Here is a 21,472-nt window from a genome sequence, read left to right as displayed (position 1 = left end):
GGTCTTATCAACCCACCAGGAATGAAGAACATGGAAGTTATCTCACAGTTTCAGGTACCACGATGCAAGTTCACAGTACATCAGTACTCCAGACATTGCTTCTTGGCAGTCTGTCTCTTTTTATATAAATATTGAGGCACTCATGTAATTGAAAAAAACAAGTTTTCCTTTTTGAAGAAATTCAGTTTTGTATTTAATTTATGTGCTCATTGTTTAATTTGCCATTCAGCTTTGTTTCATTTTTGTGTTGTGCTCATTAGAGAACACCTCTATCATTTTTAGAGTTTTATAATAGAAATTTTTATTTTTCTGGCAGTCTACTCATATCCTTCCGAAGTCTTTCTAGAAGGTGTTTTTTATGTATTGTAAAGTAATCTGTGGCAATCACCCGTAGTCGTGTGCAGTTTGTATTATAAAATGTAGTCTATAACAAGCACCAAATTAAACAAACTCTTTCTTTAGAATGCTTTTCAATGTTGTGAATATATTTGTTCTTCAGCAGCTTGTGTGTAGAAGATAAGGTCACTAAATTAGAATGTACTGTACAAGTGATTGAAAATCAGCTTCGCATGAAACTCTGTGGTGAGGGCAGGACAATTCTTCTCTTGTTCTCTAAGGAATAGTTACACTTATACTGTATAAGCATTATTTTTGTGTGTGACTTAATCAATAAATCTTAAAAAATACAAAATAATTGATTTTCTTTTTGCTCACACAGTTTTGAGCCCCTGGCAGCCTGAAGGGTAATCTCGGGCTAACAAAGCAACTATAGAACACAGCCCATTCACAGATAGATGTTTATATATTAGTATTTGACAAGTCCAGACTATGAGGAGCATAATGCTGTGCTAATTCTTAGAAAATTAACAATATTAAAATTAAAATGCAGTTAGATATTAAAAGTACAGTTCTTAAAATGTCCTACAGACCTTGCTCTGTTACTTGTGTTTTAGCTTACTTTTCCTACAGTACTCTTCAGTTCTGGGACATCAGCAGTACAATGTGAGAGACTTGTACTACAGTTTGTGTTATTTGTGGTTTTAATACAGAAAGTTGAAATATCTTAGATCAGATATCAACTCATTTTTAATGTGCAGTACTGAAAGATATACAGTATATATTAAGGATTAATATAATATGTGACTTCTGGTATAATAGGACCACCTGTTCTTGGTTTATGTAAACCAGTGGCATCCTTAAAAACCCTACAAGCTCCAGCAGCAAGTCAGTAGCACAAGTTGTAAAACCCTTTGAGCATGGGAATTGTTCAACAGTTTTCCCTGTGGGGATGAGAGTCAGTTAGTGTGATACAATACCTGATGTTCCTTTCTCAGCTTGGTTACTGGCAAAATGGCATGTCTGAGGAAATAAAGGATGCTCAGCCCTTTCAAAATACCACATCCAGTTTTGTTAGAAGTTACCTAAACTGTTAATAGGACTGTGAGAAACAACTAATGTTACTAAAAACTCTGTTTCATCAAAGGCACAGAAAATATCTGTATTATGTATTCATAATACTTCAACCCCAGTTTTGACTCCTTAGCTACAAGGTTTTGAGCACAAAAAAACAAATTTGCACCTTTTCCTTGTCAACTCTTTCATTGTGTTATCAATGGATCAGACTCATCTTACAGAAGAAGGTAGTTAAATGAATACAAATAATTACTTGAAGTTACATTATCATAATCAGGCTTATTTGATTTTATTTTTCATTGGCCTGTTTTGTGATCAGACACTTGTTTGCTGGTCCTTGAAAGTGACTTCTCCGTTGTTTCAGGAGTGTCCTCCCGATTCCCTGAAATCATGGCAGCTGGGATGCACTCCCCTGGAGGGCCCAACGGGATTATCAGGAGCCAGTCTTTTGCTGGCTTCAGTACTCTGCAGGAGCGAAGGTCCAGGTGAGGGGACTCTTTCTGAATGGTATTTGAGACTCAGGACATTAGTCCATGTTGCATGAAAGGAGTAGTCATTGTAATTAATAGATAAACAAAAATAAACTCTCAAAATCAAGATTCTTCTATTACCAGCAGAACAGCATTTTCTAATGTTGCTTAAAGTATTTTTTTTATTGAATAAGTAATATTTCCCTTTTTCCCATTCAGAAAACCACCTCCTGTGCAGTGAGTTAACTACATTGAAAATTAACCCAGTTTTCTTCCAGGAAAAAAAAGGCCTTTGAAAGCCTCCAGTCAGGTTTAACTGCCAAGTTAGGTGAAATTAACTCAGGATACCATCACCCTATACAGGCAGCTCCTAAATCCTTATCCTGTGATAAGATTTAATATATTTTTCGTTGCAACAATTGATAGATTGTGTGCATCCTCAGGTGCAACTCCTTTATTGGTAACTCAGCTGTGCCCAAGAAGCCCCAGTCCAAGCCAAGGAAGACGCACTTGTCAGGACACAAGACCAGCAGCAGCTCCAAGGAGTCTCAACCCAAGAGAGTAGAGGAGGTGTACGGAGCCCTGAAGAGAGGATTAGAGTGAGTCTTCTGCTTCACATCCTTGCTCTCCCTCTGTATGATCTTCATTCTACTCATGCAGCAGGGTGCCGTAAAAAAGGCTTACACAATCATGCTAATTACTGTCTTACAGCCAATGTGTGCGAAAATTATTTGATTATTTACAATACATTTTTGTGAAAGGCTCAATATTATTTACATACAGTAACTAGACCAGTTATACATACTAATGGGGAAAGCATATATCTAAATATATGACTACACATAAAATATTCTATACATAAACTATATATTTTGGGGGATTGCAGGCAGTTTAGGTATTTTTTTTTTTATTTCTTCCATCTTAAAGTATTAGTCATAACTAATGACTCCATTTGTGAGGAATTTGTGAGACCAGAGCTTCAATAAAAATAGTGTTTTTCATTTTAATGTCCACCCAATCAATACTCCTTTGCTTACTTCTAATTTCACATCAATGACTCCTGGGACAAAGTCCTCCAACCAGACTACCTATCAGAGACATTGTTCTTTGATCAAGGTTGCAGATTCCACAGTGCCTTTCAAGAGAGTAAGTGTCGAACAGAGGATCGTCGCATCTCTCACTGATGTCACTGTGTGTCTTCTGGACCCAGAAAAGCTGCAGGAGTCAGTGCTTCACTAAGAACAAACAAGAGACCTGGGATCACAGCCTTACCCCCAGTGGTGCTTAGCCAATTGTGAGAATTTGCAGTCATAGTCAGCTAGTGACGTGACCCAAGTTCAAACACAAAATGTCTGTTCATAGAGCTCAAGCCACACTTGTACCTTTACTGGTTGAGCCCCTCACATCTTGCCTTTTTCAGTGCCTGACCAAGATACAGTGGTAGAGGAAGAGGATCAGCTCTGAAACCTTTCTTCAATGGTATTCGTATTGTGTCCGTAATTGTGGCACTGTAGGGTCTGTGCTCCCTCAGATGGTTTTGATTCTAGTTCATTTTGTACTGAATTGTATTCATCTATGTGTAGTCTTTATTCCAGGAAGACTGAATTAATATAAAGTCTGGTATGAGTCTTGACCTTTTCCCTTTGTTTTCCAGTGAATATCTAGAGGTTCACCAGGCAGAACTGGACAAGCTTACCTCGCAGCTTAAAGACATGAAGAGAAACTCCAGATTGGTATGATGCTTGGCTTTATTAGTCGTTGGTGAGGTGCTGCGTTGCCTCAATATAGTTAAGAATACACAATTTAGAGGTGGATCATATAATGATGAAGCAGGACTACTTATTCATGAGCTCAAAATAGTTAAAAAAGTTTCATTACAATTGAGTTTTTAACAACAGGAGTGATTTCCAATGTTTGACCTACAATATCTTTAAGACCATTTCAGTTTCACAGATATTAATTCATATTTGTATGGATTTGCACTTCCTAACCTTAATACTTGTTTATATTAAAAGTCTTGGGGATTTGGTTTTATGAATGTAACTGTATTAGAGTTTTCTTGGTGAGGTTAGAGGAGGTCCAAGCTAGTGGATTAGTGTCTGATCATTTTGACAATGGTTAAAAGGGGGAGTTTATCCTCATTTCATATCATGTATGCGTGCAACCGGTGTAAAATTATGGTGCACTCCTCTTATATGAAGGGTTAAAACACTCAAGCATTATCATAACATGATGTTTTTTTGTTTTTCTGTTTTGTTTTTCAGGGAGTTCTGTATGATCTAGACAAGGTGAGTTGAGATGAGAAATGTGACTATTGGATTTAAAGGATTTAAAATGAATAAATTTGACTATTTGTACAATATGTAATTGGATAATAGATAAATGTCCACTTTGGTGTCAGCTAAATGCAATATTGAGCCAGAATGTGCAAGATACTTTACAGAAGAACAGGCAGTATTTACACAGTAATGTTTTTATCAAGATAGTGATCAACAATAGAGATCAACAACATATCACACACTACCTTTGGTGGTGTCTAGTTTTCCATAAAGTATGCTGATCACAGATTAAGAATATGCAACCTGAATTGGGAATGCACATTTCAATGTGCAAAACAATCCCGGTTTGGAGAGCTAATTAATTTTAAGCTAACAAACACTTGAAGATTTGAAGATCTGTGTTTCAATATAGTATTTAGCCTGCAATGAAAATATAAGTATAATATGCAAGGATGGCTAGTAATATACAAAGTAGGGAATTACTCAACTCAATTACTCAAATTTATATTTTTAATGAAAGCCACATCCTAGTTCATGTGCACCTTAATGGGTGGATGATCAGTTCTAAGTTTCTACATATTCCTCTAGTGTATTTACACATTTGGTCTTATTGTTGACTATTTTAATGTGCTTTCTAGAAATATGCATTTATTAATGTACATTTTTCCAAAACATTATTCTTTCAGCAAATCAAATCTATAGAAAGATATGTCCGAAGGCTGGAATTCCACATAAGCAAGGTACGTAGGCTGTGTTATTTTCTGTCTTAATTATGAGATTGTCCTGGGAAATGTGAATTCTGAGTCCAAATTCTGACTGACGTGCATTTGTGTCCCTGTCACATTTGTTAATAATTAAAGGGGAACTGCAGTCCCAGTTTCTCAGACTGGCTATTAAATCATTCATTCATTCATTTATAGAAACAAATTTACACATTTTGAATTAAGCACAAAATCATGAACTTTGTGAAAGTACTATATGGTCACCATTGTTGTCGCAAACAAACTGCAATGTGAAAAAGCCCTTCCTACTCATTAGTCACTGTAATGACTAATGTAATGTGATGTACGAGTGAATAAGTACAGGTTTTGCAGCAGAAATTTAACTGGAGAAGTGTTTTAATGTAATCTGCATGCAGAGTTAACAAGTAAGTAGTATTTGTTGGCAAAACCAAGCAATATTTCTATTAGATTAAACAGATGTATTCACAAACCTGCTTGTTTAAAATATGATGCCTTTTTGCCTCATTCTGGATTGCAGAATATGGCCTTTACGCAGAATATGGAAATTTCATTTTACAAGTTACTGTATACATTTTGCTTTTATTGTGGTTTGAAATGAACCCATCAATGCTAACTCTTTCAAACCCTGAAATGTTAAAATAGCATTCCAGTTCACCTTTAAAGCCTAAAAGTGGATAATTTAGACACATTAACAATATAGAAATGCAGTCAATGTCCAAATTAAAATAGAAAATACACATTCACCCAGAAAGCCTCAGAAGGACACAGTCATGTAGTGAGGCTCTGTCTTTTTTCGGGGAACAGCTGATGAGAGAGATTCTCTCCGAGATCTCTAAGATGAGATTCTCAGAGCATTTAGTTAAGAGCAACCAACCAAGCTGGAATGGCATCCTTCTTTGTGACCTTTCTGTTGCTTCAAGTGTGGGCATGCATTTTGATTCAAATATTGACCACGTTTTTTAAATATTTGTTTAACTGACACTGTTGTCAGGTAAACAATATACTGTATATAAAACCAAACAATGTTGGTTTATATATTTAAAAAATCAGCTTGAAGTACTGATCCTGCAATCTGGTGAAATACTTGCATAAGCGAAGAAAATACATGGGGAAAAGACATCTGGGCAATGATTAGTTTGCTTCAGTATTGTACTACTTTTAATTTGCATTTTTCTGAAAAGCAATAGATGTCAGTCTTAATGTCACAAACATGTTTTTGCTGTTTGAGTGCCCTTTCATGGCAGAGCAGGGACTGCTACTCTTCCTGTTTCCATTGTCTACAATGCGCCAGTGAAAACTAAAGTTCTTGGGGAAGCACTCAGGTGCTCTGCTACTCCTGCACATTACTTAACTATCTCAGTGTCATCCCCACACAAGACAGAGATCTGTTTTTTGATGTAGTTCAAAACGTAATTCAAATAAATTTAAGATGGTCAAACAATTTTGCATGAAAGGTGCACATTCACTTCATTTCTTAGTTTAGTTCTCAACATAATGGCCTTCTCTCTTCCTTCCCCTAAAATTGAAACAAAGTGGTCAGTGCTTTTTTCCCCTCTATTAATTTCCAGACATTCGTGTCTGCAGTATTCATAACTCATCCACTAAAGAGATGCTCGATATGACAATTGGTGAAGAGGTAATCAAAGCAGTGATCTGACAACAACGTGAAAGCCTTGGTATCCATGGTTATAGTAAAATGGAAATTTGAATCTTTAGAAGCGAAGTCACTGTATGAACCCCGCCAAGCCCTAAAGACCTCTCCAGTACTAAACCAGAAAGTATTTTCCATTTCAAATCCCTAGTTCATCCACTTAATCTTTCACCTCATTTTCCTGGTCCTTCATTTTTTTGCTACACATCAAAGCAAAAACAACTGCAACAAATCTAGGTCAAAAGTATTCTCAAGAGCTATTGACAACTCTTTCTGGTGACTGAACATATAATAGTTTCAATTGGCAGGAAAAATGAATAGATTTTTTTGTGGTACAAAGACTACATCTATGATTAGAGATTTGAACAATAACCTTGAAATACGTCACTGGAAGAAAACTTGCAAATTATAAAAATATAATAGAATTTTCCCATCCTGACAAACTTTAACACAGCAAATGACTTTGGTTAACCAGGGACTTGGTTGTTTAATTTTTTTTTTATTTTCATAAAAAAAAGAAAGTAGCACAGTTTTCAATGTTGATAGTAGTAACATATCTCTTTCTTATTGAGTAAAATAGAAGGATCTTTATGTTTCCTTGGGTACTCCAATACAAAATATGAAATCTAAAAGAATCTATTTTAAAAGTCAGTAAAAAACTGGATTTTTGTTTTTCTTTTGCTCATACAAGGGGTTTACTGTATGTAATTGTCAGTGTGAGGTGGAAAATCAGGACAGTTGGGGTGGAGCAGTGGCTCTGTGGCTACGGATCTGTGCCTGTGGCTGGAAGGTTGCCGGTTTAAATCCCGTGGCCGGCAGAGGAATCCTACTCTGTTGGGCTCCTGAGCAAGGCCCTTAACCCCAACTGCTCCAGGGGCGCTGTACAATGGCTGACCCTGCACTCTGGCCCCGAGCATCTCTCTGTGTGTCTGTGTCTCTCATGGAGAGCAAGCTGGGATATGCGAAAAAGACAAATTCCTAATGCAAGAAATTGTACATGGCTAATAAAGTGATCTCTTATCTTAAGTATAACTCCACTATATCACAAGTGTTTAGAGTGTATGTGTCTTGGTTGCTATGAGCAGTGGGCAATTGTTAGAATTCACTTCACAGATCTTTAAAAATCCTCTACTAAGGAGTTGTTTACTTTCATCCTGTAATACATAATAATATAACACCACATGTAGCAAAAAAGCGAATCCTTCACCATATTCTCCATGCTTACTTAACACTTTGTAACACTGTCCTTATAAATAATAGGGTAAAGGTTAAGAATCTTTTAGAGTAACTAATTATTTAATATATTAAAATGGGCCAGAGTGGTAGAATATGCAGTACCTTTCTCTTTTTATTTACTGCAGTATGTAATGAAAATGTTAAATATCACATTGCTGTATTGCAATTGCAGATTTATTCACAAATAAATCTTAAAAGCATAATTTAATAATAACTTAGGATAGAGCCCTGAATAAAATTACTCTCAATAATTGATATGTATAGCTTGGTGTTTTAAAATCTTGATTGTTTTGGTTTGATTGACTAAAAATACAGTCATTTGTAATTCATCAGTGACCATTATTCAAAGTTTCTTTCACAGAATGGAGGGTGAACATCAACAACTACTACTGTGGTAGAGCCTCAAATTTTAACATCTGAAGGACAAGGAGATTCGTTACTGGGTATAACAGAAAGTTGATCACTAGCAAAGGCAGGGCTTGGTCTGAGAACTCCCTGGTAACACCCTTGACCACTAAACCGCTTAGCCTTTAGTCAGTTAGTCAAGCAGTGATAATGATCTCACTCTGCCGCACCCAAATTCCTGCTGGTATTCTCTTTTTTTAACAGACTTTGCTGGGTTTACTTTTCTTAAGTAGCATCTTCATATGAGTGTAACATCCCTAGCAAACAGAGTTCTGAATTAGGGTCTCAGCAGCTTGCTATTGAATATAGCTAATGTTTCTAATTTCTCTCACCATGGCAAGAAAGATACAATCATTGCAATACGTGTGGAGTCAAAGGGAGACAGAATTTCAAATCTAGACTGAAGAATGTGCAGTACATGTGACCTTATCTTTGGCCTGCTTACCACACTATCATTTTGTAATTTATCAGAAATCAACATGTATTCTTTGTGTTTCATTATGAATGACAGATTAAATTAAAAATATTAACCATTAATTTTTTACTTTGTGAAATTACTGTCACAGGTTTTAGAAAGGACAATATTATAGTAGTCAGTATTGTATGGTTATTTAAAGAAAGGGGGTAAAAATATTTGTATGTGGGTTGTGTCTGTTTATGTGTAAATGCATCAATATAAAATATATCAACATAGTGTTGTGAAAGAGGTTATTATGGCAAAGACTGCAATGTACCACTTCCTGCTTGCAACAACCACTTCCTGCCTGTGTAGGAGAGAGGAGGGCAGGGCAAACAGGAAATGTAGCAACAGGTGGTAGAGAGGAGAACGGGGTATTTATGTGTTTTATAAGGGAAAAAAGTGGTTGAGGGGCTTATTTTATTAATGGCCATAGAAATAGTTAATTGACCCTACACTGATACAATTATACAAAGGGTTTCTCTAAATATTCTATTTTTAGAGCTTTTGCTTCAGTAATAAAGGTGACAGTAGTATCGTAAGTGTCTGACTGAAAGGTAACTGGTAGCAGAACCCCATTAACCATAATGGGTACTGATAGAAGCACACCCTATGAAACTGTAGCAAGCACATAAATCTCTTTTGTTATTACTGACTCTCTGCAATTTTAAGAGTGTATCTTTTCAGTGAAATTGTAACACTTCTATCTAAAGATTAATTTGAAAAAAATGTAGATATGTTCTCTTCAGATCTAAATTTCCATTCCTTTCAGCATTTTTTAATTTAAGAAATGAAGCTTTGTGGGGGAAGGATAACTTATAGCAATAATCCTGATGATGGTCTGTATTTTTTTTAAATGCTAACCAATGGCAGGATGAATCTTACCCTTTTGTTTGTGTATGTTGTTGTCGTCTAAAAAACCAAAAGCTGTTCAGTGAGTTCCTTGTACATTTGGAAACAGCACTGTCATTTCAAGTGAAGGGCAGTTAGATAAGGTATAATTTGCTCATGGAGGAGGTGGAATATTTGTTCTGTAATTATTCCTTCATGAAACAGTTCCCCTCACTGCTAACTGCTAAGTTGGGTAAAGATGAATAATTAAGACTGTGGCACTGAGTCAGCTGCCTGTGTTTCTCCTGCTTGTTCCAGAGAGGTGTTGGTCATTGTAGTGAGAGAAGAACATGGTGGGGTCAGTTTCTCTCCAGCTGTGAAGGTGATATCTGATTCCCAGTAGTACCAGCGTTAGCCAGAAACCTGAAACTCCATGCTCTGCTCTTAACTCCTTCAGAGCAGATTGTAGACTGGCAAAAACCCAGCTTGGATCACATTTCTGAAATGTAATTTCTTCCACCCAGAGATTTTGAAATTCACATTCACATTCACATTTGTTTCATGAAGTGAAGATAAGAAAATGTAATTGAAGTACTCAAAGCTGCAAAGAAACAGAGTAAGTCTACAGGAAAATATGATGTGTTGGGCTATTGTTAAACTGCAGACTGGGCAATATTGTCTTCATCTTAAGTAGTTATTAAAATGGTGCTATGCATTAGATCTCATGTACAATGGTTGTTGTCACATTTAAAGAATATTGCTAGAATCATCTTGGTCTAGGTATATTTCTGGGTTTGAATGAATATATTATGAAGAAAGAGTCTTCAAAGGTACTTGGCACAGTCAATCCAATGGATGTCATTTAATCATCAGTGAAGACCAAACCAGAAGACAAAAGACAGAAGTACTTGGAAATGCATTTGCTATTGTGAACAGGAGGATAATCTTTACACAAAGGTTGCTTTTCACAAAGGAGACTAACCTGAACAAGTAACCAGTCATTTTACTGAAGCTAGATAAAGAAGGAGCTAGATGAGTTCCTGGGATCACTTAGCTACTAGCAACTAAAGCTAAGCAATCTAATTGACTGACTAGGCATGTATGCCTCAATTTATATACAGCTTTTCTAAAGTAACGCTCTTGTGTTCTTTACTAGTTCAGTACATCATTTGGCTGAGGAAAAGTATATCAAGTTAAATGCAATTATGCAAGAGTTGTAAACCCATAGTTGTAAAACCACAAAAGGTATATTTATAAGGTTTTATTGAAAATATAGGAGAATATTTTTACCCCTAAAAGAAAATAAATATATAATAAATAGGTACTGCATAGTCAGTAAATACTAATAAGAGATTAAGTTTAAAACTGTTGCACCATCTTTCTAGACCTTAGATTACCAACTCTACTGAAAGCACAGCCTTCAAAGTATCTGATCTGACTAGAGGCTTTGGCATTTAAAAGACCTTAATGCAGGAGAGGGACATGTATAACTGTGATTCAGTCTTTCACTCCGGGGATGTCTTGGAGTATTTCCACAGGTGTGACAACACAGGGAACACTGAAATGAATGGGAGGGCTAACTTTGCTATGGTATGAATATATCAATACTTACGTATGAACAAGAAGAATTGTTTCATAGCAGTACAACACTATACATTAGATTCATGGTTTTCAGTGCTTGGATCATATTTTTTACACCTTTCCGTAAAAAATAAAAGATTTAGAAAATACTTAAATTGTACCTCAGATTAAAGAATTATCCATTTGTTTTTTAAAAGGTTCAACCTTAAAACATAGTACTTTGTCACAACAAAGCATCAACAATTTTCTCTGAAGGTGTAAGAGTAAGATTTTTGTTGAAGAGTACAAGCCATCAAGAACAGATTATTGCAGGGAAAACATATTTTTAATCAACATATATATATATTTAATTATATATATATTCTTTAAAAAAACAGTTACAACATGCAGACACAGAACACTGCCCCCAGCACAAATTTATATTTGATGAGATTGATCAGCCTGGTACATGTTTGCCAAGATGGGCCAAGTTCCCTCAAAGAGCTCTATTTAATGAAAGAAAAAGGAAAGCCAGCACTTACAGTTAGGTCCCCTTTCATGCAACATGAAGGCCTACTACGGCTGTGGGCGATGTTTTTATGTTATCAGAGCACCAGCTTCCAGCAGCTACTAATCTAAAAAAATTGCTTTTACTTTGTGGATTCATTGTTGTATTTGCTACAAACAATCCAGGAAAACTACCCTCTTGCCAAAATATTTATGCACCTCTTTATCTGGAAGAAACACATTCATGCTCTGGTCAATATGCAGTTGCATGCTTTTTGAATTGTTCTTTCTTATTTGTTTCTGTATACAGTTGACTGACATTGACAAGTATTGTTGGTCTAAATGATACTTTAAAATCATGCTTGCAGAAAAGCAGCTCTGTTCCATAAAGGATATCTAGCAATATAATATTGTTCCTGATGGGCAACTCAGTGATTTCAAGATTTCAAGGGGCCTTGGAATGCTTGATAATGAGTTTCTGGATTTTCATTGGTATGATCCACCCAACTGTATACACCATAGTTTTTCCACTCACCATTTCTGTAGGTAATGTTTACTGTTTGTACAAACAGGGGCTCCCAAGTGCATAAGACAAGAAAAGTGCTCACTCAGAGCGCAGGTTAGACTACATGATCTAGATGTCACTAGCTGACTCTTACCAGGATTCTCCGAGCACCAGCACACAACTGGCAGAGCATTGCTGAGTTAAAATAGGGATTAGTAGGTAAGGAGACTAAACAGAGTTGCTTAGAGACATCAGTGAGAGACATGCTGCTTCTCCAGTTTGTTACCTCTCCTGTAAAACATTGTGGAGACTTGAAATGTGTCGAAATGTTGGATATCTCTGTATGCGGACATTTGGAGGTGAAAAAACATCTCATTTTTCCAAACCAGTATGGGAGTTGTTCCTGGAAAGCTGGCATTTTTAAAGAAAAGAAAAGAAAAAGCTGACATTAACTTCATTAATTTGTCTCCATTTGTTTTGTCGTAATTTGGTGTTGCAAAATTTGCCTTGAGAGTATGTTTTATTTCCCAACTTAATTAAATGGGTGTCAAAATAAATCTCTGGGGTACTTAGGGAAGCTTGCTGAATAGTACTGGGCAAGACTGTAATGAAAGGGCAATTAATCTGTCTTGGAGTTAAGCCCAGAGAGAAAACAGAGTTAGTATTAAATGATGAAAACAACACCTCTATCTTCCACAATCAAACTGCTCCACAGAAAACCTGCTTAAAGGCATTTATTAATGTGAAATAGGACATACTGTTCCAGTAAACCAGCAAACCACATTAACTCCTGCAGGAATAATCTGTCATTTCAACGTGTGACCCTTTCATGTTTTGGCAAAGCTGTTTTCCTCTTCTTTCAGATCATTCTCGTCTGGTCCTGGAAGATTTTCAGTAAAACAAGGCTCTTAACTTAAATTAGCCCACTAATGTCCTGTTTAACATCTCCCAGCTTTATAAGTGGTTGTGCTTTAAAGAGACCTAGAAAACCTGCAGACACTGGCCCTCCAGGACCACAATTAGACACCACTGATCTAACCCATGATCCCCACGATCAGAGATTTTTTAGGAGCTTGCAGTTTCATTCTCTTTTTTTTTGGACGCTGCAAGGTGTAGGATGTGATGCTAAGGCAACGCTACACACTTTTGCTTTATGTTCATAGAGCATTTACCATTACACTAATTATGTTTTTGTTTACCATTATACTACTTACTATATACTGTAGTTAAATATATACCCAAATAATCACACTGCACTTCACTGAGATCTGATTTGGACATTTTTGTAGACATTTCCATATTTCTAATTTTGTAACATGAAAACATTTTCCTTTAAAAAAAATCCAAATGTGACTGTCGAAAGCTGCTGCTTTTTGCCTTCTTTTAAAATTGAAAAAACATACCTTCCAGCCTCATGCCACTGTCTTTGTATTATCATCCCTGTGGTGGTCTGATTATGAACTGTCTGCAGTGTCTGACCACATTCAAATGCACAGTCAGGAGCGTTAAATTAAGCCTGCCGGATTTACAGAAAGAGGAATGGGAATTCCATGGAGCGATGCAGGGACAGTGGAACAGTGTATCCCAGGATCTCTACAGGCTGAAGAGGATTTGCATAATTAATTTGAGTGGGAAAGAAAGTCAGCCAATGTGCGATCAATTGTGAATGGTCTAAATGTGCATTTCCATGATAATAGAGGTGTGATTGCATTTGCTTATCAGTCTGAAAAACATGTTAATTTGTTCTGTTCCAAAGCCGACACCAAAAAGCACCTACAGTACAGGCCATTCTCACTTTACAAACTTAGCCCTATTCTGAAAGCTTGTGTTATTTACTCGACAGTAATTCATTATTAAACAAAAAGATGTTTCCACTTTGAATTTAGCAGCCAAAGGCTTCTTTCCCTGACTGACCTGTAATGCATTAATTAATATATGTCTATAGAGAAGATTTTTAGAACAAAAGCACAAAATACCCTAGTATTTCAGTAACACACAGGGATTATAGCTCATCATTAACAAACTTTCCCTGTGTGATTTCTGTCTAGCACCAAGATTTTAACCTTTTAATTTCTTTTGAATGTCCTAAAAAGTGATGATCTGAAATCTTGATCTTTATATAATTATGGTAATAAACATGGCATATTTGCAAGTAGATCCTTCTTATCCTACCTCTAAACCTTATTTATGTCCTACTGGATGTACGTATCCCACAAAGAGTGATAAATCATTATTTTTATTACATACAGTAATAAGTATGCCTTATCTTATTGCAGCACCTACCCCACAGCTGGCAGGCCAGGATTCAAATCAAGCCAAAAGGTGTTAGAAAAGCAATTTTCTGTTGCTTCACTTTCAGTCTCATCAGAAAAATGAGTAAAAAGAATGGTCACTGGCAGGGCAGATGACAAGGTGTCTAGCAGCGCTGTTACAGTGCAGTCAGCAGCATCTGCTCTATGAACAGACCCTCACACCAGGTGCTCACAAATGAGCAGCATTACTCATTTGTAAGTGACAGCCATTGCAATGTAGAGTGCTTGGCTATAGCGCATACCTGTCTGAGTACGTGCCTGAGTGAAGAGAATCTGTTTATTTGTTCCTGGCAGGTGGATGAGCTGTATGAAGCCTTCTGTATCCAGAGACGTTTGCGTGATGGCGCCTGCAAGATGAAACAGGCATTTAGTGCGTCGCCCTCCACCAAGGGCACGAGAGAGAGCCTGGCTGAGATCAACAGACGCTACAAAGAGTACAGCGAGGTAAATGCCAGGTCTTGTAATAGGAAAAAACAAACCTCCCTGTTCTTTTATTTCTGAAAAATAATACCTTTAACATCTTTGAAGGTAGTGTAATTTGAGAGATTTAACTGAGACATGTCTCATTATGTCTGAGTCATAGTGACATATGTGTTTTATATTTGATGAAATGGGTTTATTTACTGTCACTGACATAAATATTCACACACTTTATCTTAAATTACTTCTATAAATGTAGAAAGTAATGTTTACACATAATAATACACTTAATAAATTAGAAATTAATGTTTCTCAGGGAAAGTTCCAGAACTTGTAAACAATGCAGCTGTATTTATTTCTTGGTCTTCTGTAAGGTCTTGTGTAATAAATTATATATTGCCCAGGGCCTGTTGTACTTGAAAACGCAGAGAATTAGCTACTGTTTCCCTTACTGGGACTAGAGAGGGTGACTCTCCTGAGGATGGTGCTGCTGGGAATAAAGAGGATGACTATGTCCTGAGGTGATTGTTCTAGATCTAGAGAAAGGATGACCATAGAAATAGTGCTCCAAACCTCAAGTGTAAAAAGGCAATAATGTGTGGATCAGGAATGATTCTGTATGAAAAAGGATATGAATGTCACAAAATCTAGACTCAAAGATACCAATAAAAATAATGAAATAATTCAGAATGAAAAACCTCTTTGAAAAATACTACCACTAGTACATTTCACACTCAAAAATGGTTATTCAAGGCAGTGCTTTTTACATTCTATTTAAGGAAACGAGAATTTCTTTTTGTTAAAAAAAGCATTGCATACCTAGTCTTTATTTCACAAGGGATGTCATCAAAAAACAAAAAAAGATGGTATATGAAAGGAAATGCCTATCCCAGTACATAATCTACATCTAATGAGGGAGAAATTCTCTCACATGCTGCACCTCGGTGGAACTACCAACTGTCTCATTTTCCTTCTATACCCCTCAGAACATGTGCACTTATGAGTGTGAATTGGAAAATCTTTTGGGGGAGTTCCACATTAAAATGAAAGGTAAGAATTCTGAAGTTTGCAGTTGTTAGTATTACAGTAATGTTAAATTGTTTAATTGGAATCTAAGTCACAGAATAATTCTCCTTTTCTCTTCTCTCTCTGGCTTACCCTGTAGGCCTGGCTGGTTTTGCTCGTCTCTGCCCAGGGGACCAGTATGAAGTAAGTACTGTTGCTTCCAGGACTTCTAAACACATCTTTCTTCTTATCTTCATTCAATAGAAACAAAAGTGAACAGCTGCAAGAAAACTTTGCTGTCACCTCACATCTGGAGTTATCAAGATACTCAGGACTGCAGTCTTCAATACTTGAGATTCTTAATTCACATGAGTCTGTTTGCAGGATTTCTCAGTTTCAAAATAAAGATGTGAGAGTTGCAGAAGAGACTTCTTTCTGTCCACTTACTCTTCACGGAGTAAATCATGCAAAAATATTGTTAATTTATCACCTAGCAGTAATTGCCCTATATGGTTTTAAGATACAACACCAATGTTTTGGTGGTAATAGTTGTTGTACTACAAATAAAAACTGTCTTTGCACATCATGTGTGTTTTGTTTTCCCAGATTTTCATGCGGTATGGAAGGCAGCGATGGAAGCTGAAGGGTAAAATTGAAGTCAACGCAAGACAGAGCTGGGATGGTGAAGAAATGATCTTCTTGCCCCTTATCACAGATCTCATTTCAATCAAGGTAGAATCTTATAGATGATCTTAACACTTTCAATTGCAATTGACCATTGAATATACAATACATATATATCCACACATTACAGATGTCACATATAATGCTTGAAGTTCTTTCATAACTGTAACTTGTTTATTACATTATGTATCTAAAAGGACATCTTGCATGACAGTGATGATTATATTACCACTGTTTTAGTGCAATTAGTGCTTGTATCTAGTAGCATATTTCTGTTTTGACAGCTATTGACAGATGTGTTTTTCACTTGATTATTTTAAATCTGCAGTCTTGATTTCAAACAATACAAAATAGGTGGGGCTCACATTGTGATTTCCACTCTGTCTTTAGTGTTTGTACTCAGTGGTTTTTATCAGAGCAAAATATTTCCTGATGTCTTCAACATCATGCTTGTTTTTAGTTAGTTGTTCTGAGACTTTCTAATTTGTCTCTGACCCCTGTCTGCTCTTCAGGTGACAGAACTAAAAAGCCTGGCTTCTCACATCTTGGTTGGGAGTGTCATCTGTGAAACCAAGGACTTGTTTACCGCTAGGCCTCAGGTGCTTGCAGTTGACATCAATGACCTCGGCACTGTCAAGCTCAACCTGGAGGTCACCTGGTTGTGAGTTGCAGCTTCTTAAAATGAAGTTCTTAAAATTCAGTTTAAAGAAACTGAATCAAGATTTCCCTTCTAAATTAAGTACGTCAAAACATCCTGAGAAAAACATCTGAGAACTCTCCAGAGAAAGGACAGTTAAAGCTGAAAATGAAGAAGGTCTTTGACCTTCTGAGGCTGCAAGATGGCTTTAATGAGATCCTTGAAATCTTAAAAGGAATAAAAAAGTTGATTGGCCCTTGGAAAATATTAGATCCAACAGAATACAGAGGCATTATAGAATAGACATAACCAAATTATTCTTATAGTGCTAAATAAGTATTCTTTGCATGCATTTTTTGCAAATTATTGCTCAATGATTTGGTTTGCTTTTTTAAAAAACTTGTTGAAACTAAGCTAAATTTCAAAAGTTTGAAATTAAGATGTTTAGAAACGAATGAAACAAAGTAGGCCAGAATGATCTGCTACTAATACTGGGTGAGTAGTTCTTTTCAGCCAGCAATATAAGAGGGTTGTTGCGTAACCATAGAGGCCTGCACAATGATTGCACAGTGTCCCCTGCTGGGTAAACTGAGTATAATTTCCAGACTGAAAGATTAGCTGTGTTTTAACCTCCCACCTCCCATCCATCTATTTTCTAATCACTTAGTTCAATTCAGGTTTGCGGGGGGAGCTGCAGTCCATCTCAGCACGCAACAGGCACAAGACGGGAAGCACCCTAGACAGGACGCCAGTCTATCACAGGGGAAACACAGACACACACTCACACCAGAGCCTATTTTACAGAAGCAAACTAACCTACCAGTGTGTCTTAGGACTGTGGGAAACATCCAAACCACCCAGCAAAAACCCCTGTTAACACAGGGAGAACATGCAAACTCCACATTGATAGCACCCCAGGAATGAGCCCAGACCCCATTGCAACTTACGAGGTAGCAATGCTAACCACTGTGCCACCATGCTGCACTATGTAGGCTTATTGTGTGCCTTGAACGATTTTCATAATATAAGCATACAGTAGTCTATAATAGTATTACTATAATAAGTATAGTAATACTATAATGTAGTATAATTTAGCTTTTGGCAATTTTCGCCTTCAGATCTTCAATAACCTCGCACAGAATTTTCAAATTGAAGAAGAATTTTTAAACACCTTGGTGTGTTGTCCAACAATCTTCTGTTACCATCTTTGCAGTCCTGAACCTACTACTTCAATCATCCTCATCTGTTGCTCTGGTGCACAGAAAAGACAACACAGACAAGTGGTTTCACATTTTCCTGCGTGTGATATAACCTGGCTATAATCTGTAAAAAGATTAGAGTGCTTTTGCCTAGACACTTGAGTCCAGCATTCAAGACATCCCACACTGATACTGTATATCATAGAAATGACAAACTATTGCTGAAACCAAAAAGAAAAAACAGCATGGTTGTAGGTAACACATAAAAGAAGAAAGACACTTTTTTTGAAAAAAATACATTTTGATTCAAAATCTTGATTAAAACTTTAGAGATGTACGTTATGATTACTAAAAATTATTCTTCTCACACCATCTAATATTATTTGTTGTATAACTAGCAAGACCCACCTATACAGACAGAAAAAGTGGGAATTGAAAAACAATAAAAAATGTAATTAAATCATTTTCAGTATGCTTTACTACCATTGATCCCCAATTCTAAAAACAGTGTGGAACACTTTTTTGATCCACTTCTGTAAAAGATTAAATCAATTACTGATTTCCCTTCATTATGTGTAGTAGTCCTGTTAGAAAATTTTCTCTTAGATATTCTAACAGGACTGCCCCCCTTGTTCTCTCCTCACCAGTCCATTTGATGTCGAGGACCTGACCCTGTCTTCTGGGAATCTGAACAAGGCCTCTGCACTGCAGAGGAGGGTGTCTGTGTACAGCCAGGGCACTCCTGAGACACCCACTTTTGAGGACACCTCCTTCTTTGTGAGTTACACTTTATACCTCGGTTCATTAGGGAGGAGGGGTAACTGGTGCTTTCCTTTATTTTCAGCTATTAGCTGTTTCTGTTACCAGCTGTTGCTTTTGCTGGTAGCTGTGGATTTCTTCACTAAATAAAAAAGGCAGTTTATTAATGTCAAGCTCTAGCAGTGAGATCACAATGAATCAAGAAAATTTTCTTCAGTCTAAAAGATCTACTAGGTTCCAAGCTTTATTTGGAATTAACTTTTAACTACTAAGCCAAATCTTCTAATTATCCATCCAACCACCTGTTATCAGAATAACTACTTGTGCCTGGTGAGGGTCGCAGAAACTTGACTATCCCAGAAGCATAGGGCACTGGACAGCAGGTGGGCCTGGATGCCAGGCCGCATCACAAGGTGCACATACAGATGTAGGAAACTGCTGCATAAAACTGCCAACTTGTGAAACCCCACACAAAGGGGAATATGCAAACTCCACAAGAAAAGGTCCACAACCCACAGTTGATCCCAGGGACTGGGAGCTTTGAGGCAGCAGGTCTAAGTACCACTCCTCTGTCCACCCTTTACTGACTTTACTGGTCAGTAAAGACCAGGGACAATTCCATACTTACCTTTAGTATTTGGGTTCATTTTCCTTATCTTATTTGTAGAATAATAAATCACATTGACCTGACTGCAACAAGGTGCAATATGCTTTTTGTTTCAAGCCTATACTCAACCAGTGCTTGCTGCTTACTAACGCTTTTTTGACTTTTGGCATTTGAAGAAGTGGCTACCACATCCCCAGGACAGACAGCACTTGTCATTTGTTGATACCCTGCGGGACACATTTTTTGAGAAGCTGAGGCGTAGCCGCTCATTCAGTGACCTGCCCTCTCTGAAACTTCGGCCAAAGTCAGAACTGGAGCTTTATGTGAGTGCAGTGGTATGACACTGCTGTGTGCACACTCTGAGAGTCCCTGTGGGTCTGCTGTGTGCCCATTCTCAGAGTGCTGTGTGTGTTTCTTTGCTTGTTTTTTTTTCTTGATATGGTTTGGTTAACATTTATTACAGGTGTCAATAATTTGTATTCTGATGTAAACCTGGGACCTTAGGGAATCTCCAGTCCCCACTGTAGTTGTACTGTTGGCCTGATTAATTCCAAACTAGCAAAGAATTTTTGTTTCACAGAGACAACCTTGAATAGAATCAACACTATTGATTTGTTGCTTTTTTGGAGCCTGCATTTTCAGATCTGAATTCTGCCCTTGTTTCGGTTTCTCAACAGATACCTCAGTGGCTTTCAACTTCTTCTTTTAACTCTTAATCTTGTGCCTCTCTCATTGCAGTCAACCCTGCCTGATGATGTCTTCGACAGTGGGTCATGTTCTGAACGGAAGCGTCTGTCTTTCACCTTCCCAGAAACACTTAATTGCAGCACCTCGCCACACTCAGGAGGTCTGGGCCTCTCCAACCCAGAGATCACAGTCACTCCGCCAGAGAACGACAGTCATTCCTTGCACTTGGTGGGAGAGGAGAATGAAGAAGGAAAACAAGGAGAGAAGCAGGAGGGGAGGGAAAAGGAAAACAATGGCATTTTGGCGGGTGAGATGGACTCAGAGTGGGAGCAACCTGAGAGCCTCCAGAATGGTCCTACCTCCCTGTGCTTGGAGCAGCTGTCCATGGTGAGGCCTGAAGATGTGTTCTTGAATGCCAGCATCTCAGAATCTCTGCTACGGGACTCGGATGAAGCTCTGGAACTGAAGCCCGTGGAGCTAGACACAGATGAAGGCAACCTGACCAAACAGCTAGTGAAGAGCCTGACTTCAACAGAAATGGTCCCTTGTCCAGACAAGTCAGAGGGCTCGCTGAGCTGGGGATCAGAGGGCAGCAGATCATTCCTGGACAGTAGCCTAGAAGAGTCCATCCAGGGACTGCTATTGAAGCTGGAGGGCGTAGAAGAGCAGTGCAAGGAGCTACAGGACCTGGAGCAGGAGGCCATGCGTCTGGAGGATCTGCTGAAGGTTAGTGTGGACGCTGGGAATGCTCAGGTGCTCCAGCATAGACTTCCTGTATGAGTCTTTAAGTTATACACTTGAGTTTCTTTGTTTTGATGTTCTTAAGTTTACTTATTTCCCATTCAAAAATAAAAGTGATCGTCATTTGATTTGTTTTTATTTATGCTTTAAATAGTAATAAATGTTGAAATATCGTATTGATTGATGACCCATTCAGAATTTGTTACAAATATAATTTTGTTTTTGTAATTTGTCTTTTTGTTTGATTGCAGTTTTTAAATGTTCTTTTATTTTTGGAGGCCTTCACAAAACTATGACTTCTGTTTAAATATCATCTTATTCATGTCTATTTTAAAATAAAATATTTTAACATTTATATATTCTT

At 37.3% G+C, this 21,472-nt stretch overlaps 1 protein-coding gene across 5 annotated transcripts in view; it reads left to right on the top strand.

Annotated features, from left to right (window-relative positions):
• Positions 1-21,472, top strand: part of ripor2 (RHO family interacting cell polarization regulator 2) — a 112,231-nt gene that overhangs the window by 72,926 nt on the left and 17,833 nt on the right. For all 5 annotated transcript variants that reach the window (XM_088928526.1, XM_088928524.1, XM_088928527.1 and 2 more), the window contains exons 2-13: positions 1,778-1,898; positions 2,327-2,482; positions 3,538-3,616; positions 4,148-4,171; positions 4,849-4,902; positions 14,664-14,813; positions 15,776-15,839; positions 15,955-15,998; positions 16,401-16,526; positions 16,991-17,139; positions 18,962-19,091; positions 20,419-21,093. In XM_088928526.1, coding sequence (XP_088784652.1) covers positions 1,778-1,898; positions 2,327-2,482; positions 3,538-3,616; positions 4,148-4,171; positions 4,849-4,902; positions 14,664-14,813; positions 15,776-15,839; positions 15,955-15,998; positions 16,401-16,526; positions 16,991-17,139; positions 18,962-19,091; positions 20,419-21,093 — 1,772 coding nt within the window. The remainder of the gene's footprint in view (positions 1-1,777; positions 1,899-2,326; positions 2,483-3,537; positions 3,617-4,147; positions 4,172-4,848; positions 4,903-14,663; positions 14,814-15,775; positions 15,840-15,954; positions 15,999-16,400; positions 16,527-16,990; positions 17,140-18,961; positions 19,092-20,418; positions 21,094-21,472) is intronic.

The sequence above is a fragment of the Atractosteus spatula genome, chromosome 12 (assembly GCF_055471065.1).
Source record: "Atractosteus spatula isolate fAtrSpa1 chromosome 12, fAtrSpa1.hap1, whole genome shotgun sequence".
NCBI classification, from domain to species: domain Eukaryota; kingdom Metazoa; phylum Chordata; class Actinopteri; order Semionotiformes; family Lepisosteidae; genus Atractosteus; species Atractosteus spatula.
This window is presented reverse-complemented; position numbering and strand designations above follow the sequence as displayed.